This window comes from Phacochoerus africanus, chromosome 2, assembly GCF_016906955.1.
Source record: "Phacochoerus africanus isolate WHEZ1 chromosome 2, ROS_Pafr_v1, whole genome shotgun sequence".
Lineage (NCBI taxonomy): Eukaryota > Metazoa > Chordata > Mammalia > Artiodactyla > Suidae > Phacochoerus > Phacochoerus africanus.
The window spans coordinates 7,394,825-7,413,595 of record NC_062545.1 but is presented as its reverse complement, the minus strand read 5'-3'; the positions used below and the strand labels follow the sequence as shown (position 1 = coordinate 7,413,595).

The 18,771-nt window shown below is 56.2% G+C and overlaps 1 protein-coding gene across 1 annotated transcript in view; it reads left to right on the top strand.

The window, feature by feature from the left end:
• The window catches only part of IGF2R (insulin like growth factor 2 receptor), a 104,966-nt gene extending 88,448 nt beyond the window's left edge, over window positions 1–16,518 (top strand). Inside the window, exons 38-48 of the mRNA XM_047769801.1 lie at window positions 202–409; window positions 690–836; window positions 2,083–2,317; window positions 3,033–3,169; window positions 4,341–4,455; window positions 5,225–5,371; window positions 5,947–6,134; window positions 8,448–8,634; window positions 12,397–12,546; window positions 13,494–13,563; window positions 14,717–16,518. Coding sequence (XP_047625757.1) covers window positions 202–409; window positions 690–836; window positions 2,083–2,317; window positions 3,033–3,169; window positions 4,341–4,455; window positions 5,225–5,371; window positions 5,947–6,134; window positions 8,448–8,634; window positions 12,397–12,546; window positions 13,494–13,563; window positions 14,717–15,118 — 1,986 coding nt within the window. The 3' untranslated portion in view covers window positions 15,119–16,518. The remainder of the gene's footprint in view (window positions 1–201; window positions 410–689; window positions 837–2,082; window positions 2,318–3,032; window positions 3,170–4,340; window positions 4,456–5,224; window positions 5,372–5,946; window positions 6,135–8,447; window positions 8,635–12,396; window positions 12,547–13,493; window positions 13,564–14,716) is intronic.
• Window positions 16,519–18,771: the final 2,253 nt, after the last annotated feature.

Sequence of the window (18,771 nt, the reverse complement as noted above, 5' to 3'; positions counted from 1 at the left end):
GGGCCTGGGCTGGGGGGACGGGTGCAGAGTGGACCGGGCATCTCCCGCTGGAGGGAGGTCAGGGCCCCAGAGAAGGAGCCGAGCCGAGGTTCCCCCTCACAGCCCGAGGACGCAGCCCCCACTCTCTGGCACGAGCCCCCCACTGTGCTGGCCCCTCCACCTGGGGACCTTGTCACAGCCGCAGTGGTGCCCTCTCTCCAGGTGACTCGAGACTCGCGCACCTACAGCGTGGGGGTGTGCGCTGTGGCCGCGGGCCTGGACCAAGGAGGCTGCAAGGACGGGGGCGTCTGTCTGCTGTCCGGGAGCAGGGGGGCATCTTTTGGGCGCCTGGCATCCATGAAGCTGGATTACAGGCACCAGGACGAGGCCGTCATTTTAAGTTACGCCAATGGGGATAACTGCCCTCCAGGTAAGTCTGCAGCGGGTGAGTTTCCCATTTCTGGTAAACCTGAGAGTAGACCTGGCAGCGGGGAGACAACTGGGGAACGGGGCTCCGGTGAGCCGGGGGCCTTGGCATGGGCGCCGTGACATCTATCCCAGCAGCCCCGGGTGTGGGCGCTCAGGCCCGAGAACTGCTTGTCACGGTGTGTCCGGAAGGCCTGGTGTCCCCACGTTAGTCCCGGTGACTGCAGGGCGCAGCCAATGCACTGCTGATCGTCGGGGTCACACAGATTTCTTCTTCTTTCCAGAAACGGAAGAAGGCGAGCCGTGTGTGTTCCCCTTCATGCTCAACGGGAAGAGCTACGAGGAGTGCGTGCTGGAGGGCAGGGCCAGGCTCTGGTGCGCCACCACCGCCGACTACGACAGAGACCACGAGTGGGGCTTCTGCAGACACTGTGAGTATAGACCGCGCTGTCCCTGGGCCTGGTCCAGCACCAGCCCGGCATCTGGGGAGGCCTGTTGCGTGCACACACCTTCGTGGAGGTCTGAGTTAGTGGCCGCAGTGCTGTCGCGTGTCACCGCCACTCGCCTGGCTCTTTTCCGTAAAGAGAGCCCGGTTTTCATTGCTCCCTGGAACGCGTTGCCTGACCATGACCGGGGCTCAACAGAGCGGGGCGGTGGGCGCGTGTGGATAGTCAGCTCGGCGGCCCCCCCACCCCCGCTCGGGGGCTCCTGTGTCCATGCATCAGTTTTCAGCACCAGTAGTGGTTCGCGTTCACACTCTGCGAATGTACCACCGCCCGGGGCCTGCAGGGTGGGGAGGGGGTTGTCCAGATGGCAGGGCCCGTTCCTGACCGCTGCTCTGCGGTGGGCCCGGGCCTAGGGCTGGGGGGCACGGCCAGCCGGACCGGGGCCCCTGCTGATGCTGTGTGGGAGACAACACAACATGCAGGAAAGTCCTCGTGACGCGTGTGGCACAGACTGATACGCGTTTGCAGGGCAGGCGACGGGGTAAACGCAGGGGCAACGACTTTGCTTTTGTAAATAGTCATGAGGTGTCTTGGTGCTGTAAAGAAGTAGAACGTGAAACGTACAGGGTGTTCCCGTAGTTGTGTTTTGAGGCTTATTAGGACAGGACCTTTCTCCTAGGTTGTTGGATGGCATCTTTCTAGGTAATGACAGGTATCTTGTTACTCTTTTAATTTTTTGTTACCACTCATGCAGTGATCACATACAGACTACCTGTCTCCCGAGAATCGGGCTGGTGCTGTGGGTTAAGGACCGAAGGGGGGGGGCGTTCTCGTGGTGGCTCAGCGGGTCAGGAATCCCACATGGTTTCACATGCCATGGGTGTGGCCCTTAAAATTAAAAAAAAAGAAAAAAAAAAAGAATCCTGCATGGCTGTCAGCCTGGGAACTGGGACTCCCATTCAGCCACTGGCCTGGGAACCCCGCATGCCTCACGTGCGGCCCTAACAGGGAGCAAGAGGGGAAGATAAAGGGAAGCCGGAAGCAGAGATGGAGACCTCGGGCCTTGCAGGAACCTGGTCTCTTAGGGTTAGACGTGTGTGAGTGAGACACCGCGCCACGTGCGAGTGGCCCCGGGGCGGACAGGGTCACATGGTGCTGACACGGGGCAGGGGGAGGCCAAGGACGAGTGTGGGGCAGGCTGGGGTCTGACAGTCCCCGCTGCTGCCCCCAGCAAACAGCCACCGGACGTCGGCTGTCATCTTCAAGTGCGACGAGGACGCCGACGTGGGGCGGCCCCAGGTCTTCAGCGAAGTTCGTGGGTGCGAGGTGACATTTGAGTGGAAGACCAAAGTCGTCTGCCCCCCGAAGAAGATGGAGTGCAAATTTGTCCAGAAACACAGAACCTACGACCTGCGGCTGCTGTCCTCACTCACCGGGTCCTGGTTCTTTGTCCACGACGGGGCCTCGTGAGTGCCTCCCTCTGCCCCCTTGCTCTTGGGAAGCAGGGCCTGGCCCTCCCGATGGGGCCGGGCTCTCGGGGCTGCATCCTAGACTCCAAAAGTGGGAGACGCTTTGGGTGGCCGGAGAGCCTCTGTGTCCCGGGAGTGCCCCCCAGGTGTCTGCTGGCCTGGCAGGTGGTTTGGAAGCAGAGGTGAGCAGAAGTGGAACCTTTAGAACCAAAAGAGCCTGGTGCCCAGCTGTCGGCCTGGTGGCAGTGATCTCGATGGGGTTTATACGTGGGAGGGGCAGCTGCCCGTGGCTGGGTCCGTGGGGGGCGTTTCGTCTCCCGGCTCTGTGCTGTCCACTCCCTAGGCTGTGCCGGCTGCTCCATGCATGGAGCCCTCCTCCCAGCACCCCGGCATCCTTCGGTCCTCACCGCAGAGCAGGAGCGTGGGCTTGGGGAAGCTGAGCGGCCTTAGTAGTAAGGTTCAGGCCCCCCAGGGCGTGAGCCGCTGCCTGTTCAGACTCTAAGCCATGCACATCTGAGGATCTGCCTGCTTGCCTGATGGGCCCCTTTCCTCAGCAGCTGGCCACCTGGCCGCCTCTGTCTGGGGATCTGTTTCAGTGCTCTGTCCAGAGGTGCTGCCAATCTTAGCCATCACCCTTTTCTGAAAGGATGGCCAGCCCTGCCCCCAGTGCATCGGGACAGACCTGACCTCAGCTCTCTGTGTCCTTCTGCAGGTACTACCTCAATTTGTGTCAGAGGATATACAAAGGGCCCCTTGACTGCTCGGACAGGGCCAGCGTCTGCAAGAAGAACCCATCGGGTGACGTCCAGGTGTTGGGGCTTGTTCACACACAGAAGCTGGACGTCATCGGTAAGGCCTGGACCCGTGTCACGTGGTCACAGGTGTCGTGTCTGAGCTGGGAAGGTGAAGGGGTCTCTCGTGGAGGCGGGTCAGCACTGGTTTGGGGTGAAACTTCCAGATTCTGTTCCCGGGCACTTGGCCGGTTCTGCTCTGTGACCTCCCGAGACTGTGGGCGAGAGCGCGGGTCGGCAGTCTGCTGGTGGTCTCGGGAGGGTGCTGGTCCCCAGGAGAAGGGCAGGGTGTGTGGGGGTCCCGAGTCCCTGCTCCAGCTGTGGGCCAAGTACCTGAGTGACCCAGGTACATGTGCATCCGGAAAGCCACATGGTGACACGACAACCTGGTAAAGATGGTTGGGGATACGTTTTCTTCGTAATAATCTTAATAATTTGGAAACGTGGAGTTCCTGTCATGGCGCAGTGGAAACGAATCCGACTAGGAACCATGAGGATGCAGGTTTGATCTCTGGCCTCACTCAGTGGATTAAGGATCCAGTGTTGCCATGAGCTGTGGTGTAGGTCACAGATGCAGCTCTGATCTGGAATTGCTGTGGCTGTGGTGTAGGCCGGCAACTGTAGCTCTGATTCGATTCGACCCCTAGCCTGGGAACCTCCATATGCCGCTGGTGCGGCCCTAAAAAGACAAAAAAGATAATAACAATAATAATAATAATTTGGAAACACATAATGAAGCTTTTTTAAGTGGTTTCATTAGAAAATTCATCTTGCAATTGGTTGTTCAATGGGAGTGAAATATCCTTTCTTTACGAAAAGGGAGAGACGTTCTCAGTTTAGGAACAGTCAGGGTGTGTTGGGAGACAGAGAAGAAAAATCATTCACTTTGCCTGTTAGGCTGGAGTAGGGCCCCCGACTTGTGATTAAACCACAGGGAGGAGTTGCCTGGTGGCCCAGTGGGTTAAGAGTCCAGCATTGTCACTGCTGTGAGGCTAGGGGTTGAATTGGAGCTGCAGCTGCCGGCCTAGGCCACAGCCGCACTGGATCCTTATCCCCCTGAACAAGGCTAGGGATCAAACCTTCATCCCATGGATACTAGGTGGGTTCGTTTCTGCTGAGCAGCAACAGGAACTCCAACGGGCACTCGTTCTTGACACGGATTTTGATTTCCGACACACCCCGGTTTCCGTGACGCACTGGAAGTAACACTGCTGAGTCGTGTGTTTCAGGTGACAGAGTCGTCGTAACTTACTCAAAAGGCCATCAGTGTGGTGGGAATAAGACGGCGTCCACCGTCATCGAGCTGACCTGTGCCAAAACGGTGGGCAGACCTTCGTTCAGCAGGTGCGGGCGTCGGGGTCCCCAGGGCAGCTGCACAGGGCGGGTCGGGACCCTCGGTTCCCACTCGGGGTTGGGCGTGAGTGCAGCAGAGATGTGATGGGGTTTCCACGACGGGGAGGAGACTGGCGGCTGGGTGGGGCAGCTGTGCACCGTGTGCCGGGCTCCCCTGCCCAGGGCTCCCCGGGTTGGGGGCTGGAGCGTGCACGAGACTGAAGGGCCTTGGTTGGCTGCTCAAGCAGCCTGTCTGGGACCCACCGGCCGGCGGGCGCCTCCTGGGCCACTCCTGGGTTATCCTGGAAATTCCGCCCCCGGTGCTGGCGCGGGGTGAGCGGGCCTTTGACCCAGAGGGAGCGTGTCAACTGCTGCTTGTGAACAAACCGACTCCTGGAAGCAGGGCTTAGAAAGGGGAGACCCGGGTGTTAGCAGAGGATTGGATCACTTGAAGAGTCTGAGACGCTTGTAAAGCAGCCGTTCGGAAACCTAGGAGCAAATGTCCCCAGCTTTTAGATGTGGCGCTGTTTCCAAACTTTAGAAGTAACTTGTAAGCGCTTTGCCTGCCTTTGCACACGGTGGCCATGGTGGCTGGTCCAGATGGTGGAGTTGAGAAAAGCAGACGAAGCAGCTGTCCTGGCTGGACCGCCTGCCCCTCACCAGGGCTGGGGGCGGGGGGGGGGGGGGAGCCTTCCGGGGGCCCTGAGGGCCAGGCTGCGTCTTCCGCGTGGGACGCTGTGCAGGTCGGGGGCGGTGACCGTGGCCTCTGTGCTGCCTGCAGGTTCGACGTTGACAGCTGCACCTACCACTTCCGCTGGGACTCGCGGGCGGCCTGCGCCGTGAAGCCCCAGGAGGTGCAGATGGTGAACGGGACCTTCACCAACCCCGCCAACGGCCAGAGCTTCAGCCTCGGGGACATTTATTTTAAGTAAGGGGGACATTCTCCTGCTGGGCGCTGGCACGCAGTCAGCTCTCTCCCCGTGGGGCTGAGACACACGGGCCCGCGTGCTTTGGTTGCTCTTTCCAGGCAGTCATCGTAGTTTGCTCACACGGGGAACGTGTGTCTCAGCTATTGAGTTTAACACCCAAGACGGGCAATTCTCTTAGGTGTAAAAATAAGGTCACCCCTCTCCCCTCTCCCCTCATCACTTGGTGATGAGCCCCAAGGTCAGAGCTGGAACCTTTTGAAACAGTTTCTGATAAGGAACCTTCAGGGTTTGTGGGGAAAAACATCTCGGCATGAAACATTGCGCAGCAGTGTCCCTGGGGCAGGTCTCGGGGTCTGAGGCCACGCGGGCAGGGGCAGGCGGGCGCAGTACCTCTGAGAACGAGGCGATTGAGCTTGGAGCCCAGAGGGGTGGGTAGCAGGACGGGTGCTGCCCTGGGAACCTTCCCGCCGGCGGGGGTGGGGGTGGGGGGGGGCGTCCCGTAGCCCTGCCCGGTTCCCAGCTCAGGGTCTCCTGAAGGAGCCCTGAGTCACCGCCACCTCGCCTGTCTCTTCAGGCGATTCAGCGCCTCGGGGGACATGAGAGCGAATGGCGACAAGTACCTGTACGAGATCCAGCTGTCGTCCATCACGAGCGCCACCCACCCGGCCTGCACCGGGGCCAGCATCTGCCAGGTGAAGCCCAACGACCAGCACTTCAGCAGGAAGGTCGGAACCTCGGACAAAACCAAGTACTACCTTCAAGGTGATTCTCTCCACCCGAGTGCCGCGTCTCACGTCCTCAAGACCTTCACACTTTCAGCAGCAGACGCCCCTCGGCCGCCCGGTCGGGTTTCCTCACAAAGCTCCCACGTGATTGTGTGTCTGACACACGGTTGTCAGAGGGGCTGGACGGCGGGTGGATGGTGAGCCTTTCCCTGGAGGGTGTTTTACCTCCTGAACAAACCAGCCCAGAGGTGGGGAGGGAAAGTGTGTGTGTGACTTGGCTTTGGCCACGATGCTTCTGCATTTTGAAACTTCAGCTGCTACGAAAGAAGGTAGAGCTTTCCCGTTTGTCAAAAGGATGAGAGGGAGAGAGAGAGACGGACCCGGCCCGCGCCTTCAGGGCGGGCGTGGGGGAAGCGTTACTCTGCGCTGCTGGAGCTTTGTCCGTGGTTCCTTCTTTTCTCTTCTTCTTCCAGTTGTGTTGAGGTGTAACTGACCTACAGCTCTGTCCAGGTTTAAGGCGTCCATTAAGTCATGGTTCGGCTTACATACCTCACGAAGGGATTATCACGATAAGCTGAGTGAACATCCAGCATCTCACACAGACGCAAAATTAAATAGAAAAAAATTTTTTTCTTGTGCTGAGAACCCTTAGGATTCACTCATTTATATTTTTTTAATTTTTATTTATTTATTTTTGTCTTTTTGCCTTTTCTAGGGCCGCTTCCCCCAGCATATGGAGGTTCCCAGGCTAGGGGTCTAATCAGAGCTGTAGCCGCCGGCCTACACCAGGGCCACAGCAACGCCAGATCCTTAACCCACTGAGCGAGGCCAGGGGTCGAACCCGCAACCTCATGGTTCCTAGTCGGGTTCGTTAACCACTGAGCCACGAGGGGAACTCCAGGATTCACTCTTTTAACTGCTCATGTATAACGTAGGGCAGTGTTTATTATGTTCAGCATGTGGTACATGGCATCCTTGAGATATGTGACACCCTTGGTGTACATGGCATCCTTGGGGTACGTGGCATCCTTGGTACTTACAGATGGAAGTTTGTATCTTTTGCCACCTTCTACGTCCGGTAACCATGAATTTCTCTTTCTCTGTGAGTATGTTTGTTTTTGAACTCTGACCCACAACACCGTGAGTTCCTCTTACACTTCACAGTGATTCAAGGTTTCTGTACATTTCAAAATGATCATTTTTGGTCTGGTTAGCACCTGTCACCACGCCAGGATTAGTCCATAACTATTCACCCTGTTCCCCACACGCGAAGGCGCCGTGACTCATGCATTTGGCAACTGGAAGCTTTTGTACGTTTAATCTCTCTCGCCTGTTTCTTTCCTACTTTCTTCTTGACCTTGAAAGAGTATTTCCAGGAGGCAGCGCCTGTGTTTTTGTTTTAAACAGCTAGCTTTTCACTACATACCATTTCATGATTTGATTTTTGAACCAGGTGAGTGCACTTGCTTTTTGAAAAGTTAAACGTGTTTGCAAAATCAGCCGACTTTGTTGTCCAAGGGCCCCGGAGGGGTTCCCCGAGGGGTGGGGCCGCTGCTCCCCAGATGGGCGGAGCCCGGAAGCAGCAGCGCCGAGCTCAGGAGCCGAGCCAGCCTCCACCCTTAGTGCCCGCAGGGCCTGGCAGCGATCGGCTGGATCCGCTGACTCACTTGCATGCGTCCCTGTCACGAGCAAATCCACAGGTCCCTCGTCTTCCAGTCATTCCAAGTCAGATGCTTGGACAGCGCCTTGGCTGGCTGGGGCTCTGTCTGCAGGGGTTGTCCTCGGGGCCTGGCCCCATAGTAAGTGGTGAATGTTTGTCGACTGACTGAAGGGTTGCTTTAAAACCTTCCAAGGCCCCCTGTCATGCAGAGGAAGGTCCAAGCTCTTTTGCACACGGCCCGGAAGATTTTGGGACTCCAGTCACATGTACCCATGATGCAACCGTCAGGTTACCCACGAGCTCCCCCGGGCACCGTGCTGCCTTTCTAGGGGCCTTCCCGCAGAAACGCCTCTGGTGGTTGGTGCTTAGTTGGTTGGTTGGTCATCTCCAGCTGAACTGGCCCCGCGTGGCCAGCCCCCACTCCAGGTCACAGCGTTAGCTGAGGACGAAGGCCGGGCCTCTTTGGGGCAGGGTTCCCGTCTGTCCCACATCCTGCCTGAGGGCCAGGGCGCCGTGACGCGTGTCCAGAGGCCTGTGACCAGCCCATCTGGGACATTTGATGAAGGACCCTCACGTCTGATTCTAGTCTCTGCAGACTTTGCACAGGCTGCGAAAAGATAAACGTGGCCCGCCCTCGAGACGTCAGGGCTAACGGGGCTGTGCTTGTGTGTGTGCCCGCCTTCCTGACAGACGGCGATCTGGATGTGGTGTTTGCCTCGTCCTCCAAGTGTGGGAAAGACAAGACCAAGTCCGTCTCCTCCACCATCTTCTTCCACTGCGACCCGCTGGTGAAGGACGGCAGCCCGGAGTTCAGCCACGAGACCGCCGACTGCCAGTACCTCTTCTCCTGGTACACCTCCGCCGTGTGTCCTCTGGAGTAAGTGGGGGCCCTGGCGCCGGCAGGACCTTGCGGGAGGGCACGTGCCGCTTTGGGTGGGCAGCAAGTGTCCCAGCTGCGCCCCACCTCCTCGCTCAGCGTTCAGCCCAGGGCGAGTCTGTGTCCTGTTCCTGGGCTTTACTGCAGACACGTGCAAACCTGCACGGAAAATGGGGAGAGGTAGAGGGTAAACCCCACGTCGGAGCACACCGCTCCCGCCCCTCTGGGACGCTGCCACCCCACCTGCTCTCCCAGCTGCACTGTCTGCCTTCCTTAGACCCCTGGCACCTCCACGCTTTCCTCTCCCAGTGCCCTTTGCCCTCGGCTCCTGGAGGTGATGCTGGGTCTCTACCCTGGCACGTCTTTTCTTTGTGTTCTGGTACAAATGACTACGCAGTCCATGTCACTTTGACTCCAGCAAAGTGCTCTCTACTTTTGAGTAAACGAAAAGCTGGTTCTGCAGACCTTGGAAATCAGGCCATGTTTCCCTGGGAAGTGCGGGGAGTACGTTTTGCACCGGGGACCGTCTGGCAAGAGCAGGGCGGTGGTCGTCTTCTCACACCTGGGGCCTGGTTCCTCGGCCCGGCTACGCCGTCACACGCGGGGACCCCATCCAGGACAAAGCTGGAAATTGCTTTCCTCTTGGATTTCTCTTCCTTCTGTTATCTTGGCCACGATCTTTTTTTTTTTTTTTTTTTTCTCCTGGTGCCATCACCATTTTTATTTTAATTTTAATTTTAATTTTTTTTAGTACCTAATGAATTTTATTACATTTATAGGTGTACAACAATCATTACAACCAAATGTTACAGCATTTCCATCCCAAACCCTCAGTGCATCCCCCCACCTGTCTCATTTGGAAACCCTAAGTTTTTCAAAGTCTGAGAATCAGCATCTGTTCTGCAAAGAAGTTCATTGTGTCCTTTTTCAGATTCCACGTGTCAGTGATAGCATTGGATGTTGGTGTCTCAGTGTCTGGCTGAATTCACTTAGCAGAATAATTTCTAGGTCCATCCATGTTGCTGCAAATGCTGGTATTTCACTCCTTTTAATGGCTGAGTAATATTCCATCGTGTATATGTACCACATCTTCTGGATCCACTCCTCTGTCGATGGACATTTAGGTTGTTTTCCTGTCTTAGCTGTTGTAAATAGTGCTGCAGTGAACACTGGAGTACATGTGTCTTTGCGAGTCATGGTTTTCTCTGGGTAGATGCCCAGGAGTGGGATTGCTGGATGAAATGGTGGTTCTATGTTTAGTTTTCTGAGGAATCTCCATATGGCTTTCCACAGTGGTTGCACCAGTTTACAATCCCACCAACAGTGTACGAGGGTTCCTTTTTCTCCACACCCTCTCCAGCACTTACTGTTTGTAGACTTTTGGATGATGGCCATTCTGGCTGGTGTAAGGTGGTACCTCAGAGTGGTTTTGACTTGATTTCTCTAATACTGAGTGATGCTGAACATCTTTTCATGTGTTTTTTGGGCATCTGTATGTCATCTTTGCTGAACTATTTAGATCTTCTGCCCATTTTTGGATGGGGTCATTATGTGTTTTTTGGCCATCCGTATGTCATCCTGCTGAACTGTCTGTTTAGATCTTCTGCCCATTTTTGGATGGGGTCGTTTGTTTTTCTGGTGTTGAGCGGTAGTAGGTGTTTATAAATTTTGGAGATGAATCCCTTGTCAGTCGATCCCTTTGCAAAGATTTTCTCCCATTCTGCTGGTTGTCTTCTCGTTTGGTTTAGGGTTTCCTTTGCTGTGCAGAAACTTTGAAGTTCACTTAAGTCCCATTTGTTTATTTTTGTTTTTACTGTCATTAGCTTAAGAGGTGGATCTGAGAAGACGTTGCTGTCGTTTATGTCGGAGAGTGTTTGGTTTATGTTTTCCTCTAAGAATTTTATAGTATCCGGTCTTACATCTAGGTCTTTAATCCATTTGGAGTTTATTTTTGTGTATGGGGTTAGGGAGTGTTCTAATTTCATTCTTTTACATGTGACTGTCCAGTTTTCCCAGCACCACTTATTGAAGGGGCTGTCTTTTCTCCGTTGTATATTCTTGCCTCCTTTGTCATAGAGGCATTGACTGGAGGTGCGTGGGTTTAATTCTGAGCTTTCTGTCCTGTTCCACTGGTCTATACTTCTGTCTTTGCTGGCCACAATCTTTCAGAAGTTTTTCATCCTCTGTCCTAAGACTTTAAGATCAGGAGAAAACCGAATTCTTGCCATATGATCGTTTCCTTCCTTTCCTGGATAAGGGGTCCTGGAGAGAGCCGAGAACAATGGTAGGGGCAAAGGGGGGAACTTCCAGATCCATCTTTTACATCTGAAACTGCCTTACATCCACGCTCCTGGACAATTTAGGACAAAGCCGATTCTTTTTCTTGTAGGCTAGTATCCACCACCCCCCCACCACCACCACCACAAGAGAGTCAGCTTTGTCTTAAAAAGTTCTAGGAACATGAGTGTAAGGCAAGTCTTAAGAAATTCCTAAGTGTTGGTGCCATATAAACAGCATATGCGATAGAGTTCCCTGGTGGCTCATTGTCAGTGCTGTGGCTCTGGTCACAGTTGAGGTGCAAGTTCAGTCCCTGGCCTGGGAACTTCCACATGCAAGCATACGGCTAAAAAACAAAACACAACCAAGCAACATACAAGATGCAGTTAAGAACCAATTATAAGAAATTAACTGAATAATACATTTAGAAACGGATGTACACACTTCTAAGTAATTTGTGGCTCACAGAAGAAGCCAAAAATAGAACTTAAAACATACTTAGACCTGGGCGAACATCTCTGACCTCCAGCCCCTGGGTGCACCCTGAGCGGCCCTCGCTGGCCTCGGCGTCTCTAGCCATCTCAGACCTGCCTGTGGCGTGGTTGTTTCTTGTCCTATGGGTGTTTGGGGACAAGGTTATTTGCTCACACTGAAGTTTGATCAGAGCACTCATCCTTGCGTGGTCAAGCCATCAGTTGCCTCTGACCCGGTTATTTGAGTTAAATGCTTTTCTGAATTAATAGCCTGAGCCGTCGGCACCAGCTTCGCTTTTCCTGTGGCCTGTTGGGGTCCCTTCTTACCCCAAGCTGTCCAGGCATCTCCTGTTGCTGCCCTCTGCCTTCTCGTGTAGGGGAACGCTTCCTGTTGTGATTCTGTGACCGAGAGCCAGAGAGATGAGGGCTCTCAAGTCATCACACATGCGAATGTCTGGTCCCCTGAGCAGAAAGGAGGCCGTCACTCGGTTTTTGGTTTTTTATTCATCACTTGCGCTGCTTTCCTTGAACGTTTAATGTTGTGGAAACACTGCTTCCCGCATACGCAGGTGGGGATTGTGGCATCTTGGCTGATTGGACAGCTGCTGTGAGGGCCCCTGGCCCTGCCTCCTGGGTCTTAGCAGGACCCGGTGGGGTCAGGGGGTCTGTGCCGGGCCCGGTGGCATCTGGGAGGTGGAGGCCGTGTCCCAGGATGAGTTGTTGAGAGAGAGGAGCTCACCTGAGCTTCCTCCTGGAGAAGAGAGCCGGGGTCCCCAAGACGAGGGCAGCCAGCAGGTCCGAGTCTCTGCCCAGAAGCGCCTCTGTGCCGCCAGAGCCCCGCGACAGGTTGAGCCAGCACCAGGGGTGGCTCTGCCCCCAGCCGGCTTTTCTCAGTCCTGCCATCCACTTCCCGTGCTCCCGCCCTAATCTCCTTCTCAGCGAGGGTGAGGCAGCTCTGGCTTCGCCGTGTGGCTTTGCCGGGCGGTGGCTGAGCAGTGTTGCCTTCCCGCAGGGCGGGCTTCGGGAAGAACACCGGGGACGACGAGCCGGAGCACAAGGGGCTCTCGGAGCGCAGCCAGGCCGTCGGGGCGATCCTTAGCCTGCTGCTGGTGGCCCTCACCGGCTGCCTGCTCACCCTGCTGCTTTACAAGAAGGAGCGCCGGTAAGGAGGGGGCCGGCGGGGGCGGGGCGGCACCGGCCGGTGGTCCAGAGTCGCACCTGGGCCCATCATCAACAGCCAGAGTGGTCGAGTGCAACCTTAAGACTGGAAGGGGTCTGAAGGGGGTCTTCAGAGCTGTGTGTTGTGAGCGTCTGTGCTCTGTGACCAGGGGTCCTGTCCGACCAGAGCCCTGGGCCTTGTCAGTCACCTGGCACTTGCTCTGGGGCCTCGGCCTGGCCCGCCGGTCCCCAGGACGTTGCTCCCTGCAGGTGCCCAGGGATGGGCAGAGTTAAACACCCTCCACGAGCGGACCTCCTTCATCAGCTGCCCCTCTGCCCCTTAAAGGGGTGCCTTTATTAGGGCTCCCCTTGCTGGTGAAAGGACTCGTCACCCACAGCTGCTGGGAGTGTCTGGTGGGCCTCACGTCATATGCGAATGAGGCCCCTGGCTTGTGTGTGATCAGCCCTGCCCGAGGGTGGGGGAGGACCAGCTCCGGGGCCCCCTGCCGCCTCTCTCTCCTGCCTGATGAGCCAGAGGCAAATGAGAGATGGGTCGAGAACTGCTAACCACGGCCATCCTTGGCCCTAAGAGGCCGGTGGGGTTAGGGCTAGAAGTCTGGGCGGGAGCCAGCCTTGGGCTCGTCCCTTGGCCCAGTCGGCTCAGCACAGCCCCAGGTGGCAGGTGGCTCATTGTATTCACATGTGAAAGAGCCCAAGCGTAAACGCGGGGTGACTCTCTCGGGCCCTTGTTACCCCACAAAGATGGGAGGCAAGATTTGAATCTGCATCTGTCTGATTGTAGAACGTTCTTTCCACTGACCTGGTTTACAGCCCTGCTGTCATGGGTTGAGGGGGGGACAGGATTGTGGGGGCGTAGCCTCTTGTTAGCAGTACTTGGGTGCCCGGGTTGCAGGGGGGCTGCACCCTGGAGTAACTGGGGTCTCCTTCCAGGGAGGCGGTGATGAGCAGGCTCACCAGCTGCTGTAGGAGAGGCGCCAACGTGTCCTACAAATACTCCAAGGTAACTCCCTGCCGGGGCCCCGGGGACTGTCCCTCCTGTCCATGCCCCAGCATACCAGTGACACGCGTGTGCTCTCACCACACGCACTCATGCCCGCTCACACGCACACACACATAATCTCGAGCTGTCGTCCTGGTGTCGGTCACACAGTGACGACGTGGAAGCCATCGTCACGGGCAGTGTGACAAGGACAGAGGGAAACCGCACCGCTGCTCTTAACCCAGACACGTTTTGTCGCTTCCTTCTTCAAGTTTTTCTCACAGGGATTGCAGCTGTCCTTAGTGCCGTCAACATTTACGTTGCTTCTACTTTTTGGCTTTTTTTTTTTTTTAACCGCCGCATATGTGGCATATGGAAGTTTCTGGGCCAGGGGTTGAATCAGAGCTTCAGCTGAGGCCTGTGCCACAGGCATGTTGGATCCAAGGTGCATCTATGACTTACACCACCTCTGGCAGCACCCTCAGCTCCTGGGCCTGTCCCTACTGTGTGTCTGGCTGGCCGCCAGCTGCCGGGCACAAGGGTGGTGGGTCAGGCCTGCTCAGGGAACCCCCCCCCCCCCCCCCCCCCCGAGGGCTCGCAGCAACACTGGATCCTTAACCTACTGAGCCAGGCCAGGGATCAAACCTGCATCCTCAGGGACACCATGTTGGGCTCTTAACCTGCTGAGCCACAGCGGGAACTCCTCCTGGCAACTCTAGACATGATCAGGAAAACTTCTGTGCTTCTGGCGTCAGGATGATTTTCCTTCACAGAAATTTATGGAAGAGCAGCATCGTTTAGGCCAGAGGGCTTAACACACTCATGGCTCCTGATATGTACTGGCAAGTGCTTTGTAAAAGCTTGCCCCAGTCTGGACTTCACCATGTAGCTCCCCTTACCGGCCCCCACCCCCCCGAGGGCAGCTGAAGCTGGAGGGAACCTGTCCCTGACCGCTTGTCCCTGGCCCCTCTTCCTGCCCCGTGACAGCGTCTGTCTTAGTTGGGTCCCAGCAGGAGCCAGCAGCCGCCAGCCCTCACCTTCTTCTCTGCGGTCAGGGACCAGACTTGGGGTGGCTGCCGTGGGCAGGATGGGGCCTCCGGGCCCCCGCCTCTGGGTGGACCGTGGTGGGAGGGGCACAGAGGCGCCGGACCAGGTCTGTGCTGTGTCCCCGCAGGTGAACAAGGAGGAAGAGGCGGATGAGAACGAAACCGAGTGGCTGATGGAAGAGATCCAGCTGCCGACGCCGAGGCCCGGGAAGGAGGCGCAGGAGAACGGCCACATCACCACCAAGTCCGTGAAGGCCGAGGCCCTCAGCTCCCTGCGCGGGGACGACCAGGACAGCGAGGACGAGGTCCTGACCATCCCGGAGGTGAAAGTGCACCCGGGCAGGGGGCCTGGGGACGAAGGCGCGCACCCGATGAGGCCCCCGCAGAGGCAGGTGCTTCGGGAGCGAGCGGACGACAGGGTGGGGCTGGTGCTGGAGGAGCAGCCCCGGAGGGGGAGGCCCAGGGCCGCGCATAACAAGGCCGTCAACTCCTTCCACGACGACAGCGACGAGGACCTCCTGCACATCTAGACCCGGTGCCTGCGGGGCGGGCGCGGCAGCGCCACCGGCGCCTGCAACCAAATCGGACTCGGACTCGGTGATGCTTCTGTCATCTTTGCCTTCAACGAAAACTGTCAAAAGGGAAGAGTGTGGGCGATGGGGGAGAGGGCGAGGCGGGGGCGCCGCCCTCGGGCTGGGTCGCCCGCAGCCCTCGCTGGGATGAGGCCCGGCTGCCGGAGGACGGGGCCCGGGCTCTGTCCCAGGTCCTCGCGGAAGGAGCGCCCGGGCCGACGCATCTCCAGACGAGGGCTGCGTCTGAGGAAAAAACCCTTGCTGCTTAAGGCCCTGTAGGGTATTTGATCATTATATTTTTAGCATTTAATTCTCTCCTCCTATTTATTGACTTTTGACAATTACTCAGGTTTGCGAAAAAGAAACAACAGCAACCCCCCACCCCCCACCCGCGCCCCCAGCAGTGTGCCCGCCGGCCCGCGCGGTGACTGCCTGTCCATCCCGGCTCCGCGGGGCAGCCGTTGGGGCGCAGGGATGGTTTCACATGAGATGCTGAACTGGTCCACGGTGTCGCCTCTAAGTTAGACCCCGCCCCCCGTCTCTCCTCCCCTTTGCTTCCTGTTTCCTACGGGACCGCGCGCGCGTGCACTGCCACGCGTGGGTCCGGAGTGCCTGGGCCGCGGAGGGGCCGCCCGCTCTCTGCCTCTAGCAGTAACGGCTGCAGCTTTTTGCATGACGTCTTCAATCCTAGGTGCACAGAGCACATTTATCAGTATTTCTTTCGCCAGCTGGTGAAGTCAGACAACCCACCCAAAGATTGATTTGTGTGTGTGTGTGCGTGTGTGTGTGTGTGTCTGTGTGAATGGAGTTGAGACGTCAGAGAAAATAACTTTTTTCCAGACTTGGGGTATAGGTCTCACCTCTTCAGGTTCTCATGATGCCACCTTTACTGTGCTTATTTTTTTAAGAAAAAAAAAAAAAAAAGCGTTTATCAACCATTCGACCTATAAGAAGCCTTAATTTGCACAGTACGTGACTTGGGAAATTGCATGAAAGCCAGTGGGCCAGAATCTCACCCCTAGCGTTGCACTTGGATTCCTGCTGGGGGGCGGCCAAGGTCGGCCTCTCAGTGTGCAGGCCCGGAGGGTAGACCGCTGCCCTCCGGCTGTTGGCTCCTTTCTTGAAGTGTTTAGTGAACGACTTCTCTCGCATTATAGAGTTGTATATAGACTCAGTGGTATTCATAGCCTGGAAAGCAAACCAGCCTGCAAGGTTCCTTGGTTTGTACTCCGTTTGGCTGGCTTATTTGATTTCAACATGAGTGTATTTTTAAAAATTGATTTCTTTCCTCATTTTTTTCAATCAAATTTACTGTAATATAAAGTATTCAACAATTTGAATAAAAGATAAATTATTAACTGGGTGTCGCGGCTTTTTCCCGCTGAGTGTAAAGAGCTGCTGGCCCCGCTGCTGTGCCCAACGGGGTCTCTTTCTCTGCTTATCTTCACAAAAGCCCCTCCGCTTACTCTGCGGAGGCTCCCTCCATGTCCGTGCTCACGCGGGGCGGCGGGGGGGGCTCTCAGTTTCAACTACACCTGATTTCATCTTTCTGAGAAAGCAGATCTCAGGGTATTTTTACCAAAACCACCACCATGGGTGCAGATGCCACAATGCTGTAAACCAGGACGCTCAGCCCAGGCTCACGGGGCGGGGGGCGCGGGGGGCTAGTTCTCCTTGTACAAGCTTGGTTTCCACCTGGAGTTACTAGCAGTGAGAGCTTCCTAGATGTCGACGTGAAAGCAGACAAAGCGGGAAATTGCTGCAACATCAGAACAGACTTTTCCAAGTCAGCATCCACCCCTCTCATTTTCAGATCATCCAATTGGAGTGACTTTTTTTCTTTTTTGGTCTTTTTAGGGCCGCATCTGCAGCACATGGAAGTTTCCAGGCTAGGGGTTGAATCGGAGCTACAGCTGCCGGCCTACACCACAGCCATAGCAATGGTGGATCCCCGACCCACTGAGCAAGGCCAGGGATCAAACCCACATCATCACAGATACTAGTCTGATTTGTTTCCACTGCGCCACAATGGGAACTCCTAAAAAATGCAATTTTATCCATAAGAGTACAAGCCTAATTTAGTTTCCTTTTAACCAAATTTTTTAGCCCCCCCCCCCCCATTTTTTGTGAGACTGTCCACTGAATGGCAGTGAAATTGAGCAGGTGGAGGGTAAGGGCGGTGCTTAGGCAAACCCTGTGCTAAGGAAATCCCTGGAGAGCTGAAGCCCTGCTCCCAGCAAGAACTTTATAAACGTGGCCAAACCCCACTTCCCCACCAACCACTGATGTCCGCGACTCAACGATGATGCCCGAGGGAGGCTGGCTGCCCTCCCAGGCACTGAGAGTAGGACTTGGAGATAGTCGGGCTCTTTGTACAAGTTCAAAAACGATGGGCATGGATGTCTTACCTCCCTTCCTGGGGATCAGGTCGCAAGGGGACAGTGTGCATCGCAGGCTGGGGGAGGACAAGGTTACATGGATGAAAACCCCTTGCGCAGCTTTGAAGGCTCCCTTGACAGGGCGCTGCACAATACAGCTGCTGCTTTCTCCAGGTGAACTCGGTAGTCCTGGGTCCGTCCGCAGCCAAGCCTCCTGCAGAACAGAACGCGTGGCTGTGGCCATGGCTGCGTGGCCCCGGGCTGGGCAGCCCGGCTGCGGCCCTCGTGGCTGGCGGGGCTGGAGAGGTGAGGCGGGCGCGGTCCTGGAGCCGGCAGCATCCCGCCAAAGTCACCGTCTGGAGCGCGCTCCAGCTCTGGAGGCAGTGGGAGTGAGGGGAGGGCTGGGCTTGCTTGTGGGTGTCCGGATTTGAAGGAAAGTCCGGATGGCCCAGCTGGGCATGTCAGCACCTTGGCTCTGCAGACACTGGAAAGCCTCGGGCGCTCGGCCTGGAGGCACGTCCTTTCCTGGGGAACTAGAACATCTTCCCTAAAGACAGAGGGAGAGCCGAAGTGAGGCTGCGAATTTTAGCTAGTCGTGTTTTTTTTACATCTTTTTCTATTTTGTATTTTGACCAGTTTGTGAATCACATTCAATAAAATTGATTTATGCTGTTATTTTGAGCCCGCTGGTGTTAGAGGAAAACAAAATAGAAGGAATGGCCCTGTGGACAGGGCGACAGTGAGGGCCACCTGGCCCCACTCTCAGCTCGTCCCAGGGAAGGCGGGCTGGAGCTCATGCAGTCTGCTGGGGAGGTAGTGACGCCTGGTGGAGTCCCATGCAGGTCCTGGGGAACGAGGTTGTCCTGCTTTGGGACAAGGATGTAGGGTCTGTCTGCTCACCCATCACCCTGGTCAGACCCCCACACCACCCGGCTTCAGATGCCAGCCACAGTGATGGGTCCATGGCTGCTACTTTGGTGTATCTAGATTATAAAAAATGTTTAAGGAATTCCTGTTGTGGCGCAGCAGAAACGAATCCAAATAGGAACGATGAGGTTAGGGGTTCGATCCCTGGCCCCGCTCAGTGGGTTAAAGATCCGCCGTTGCCATGAGCTGTGGGGTAGGTCACAGACGCGGTTCAGATCTGGTGTTGCTGTGGCTGTGGTATAGGCCAGCAGCTGCAGCTCTGATTTGACCCCTCACCTGGGAACCTCCATATGCCACAGGTGCTTC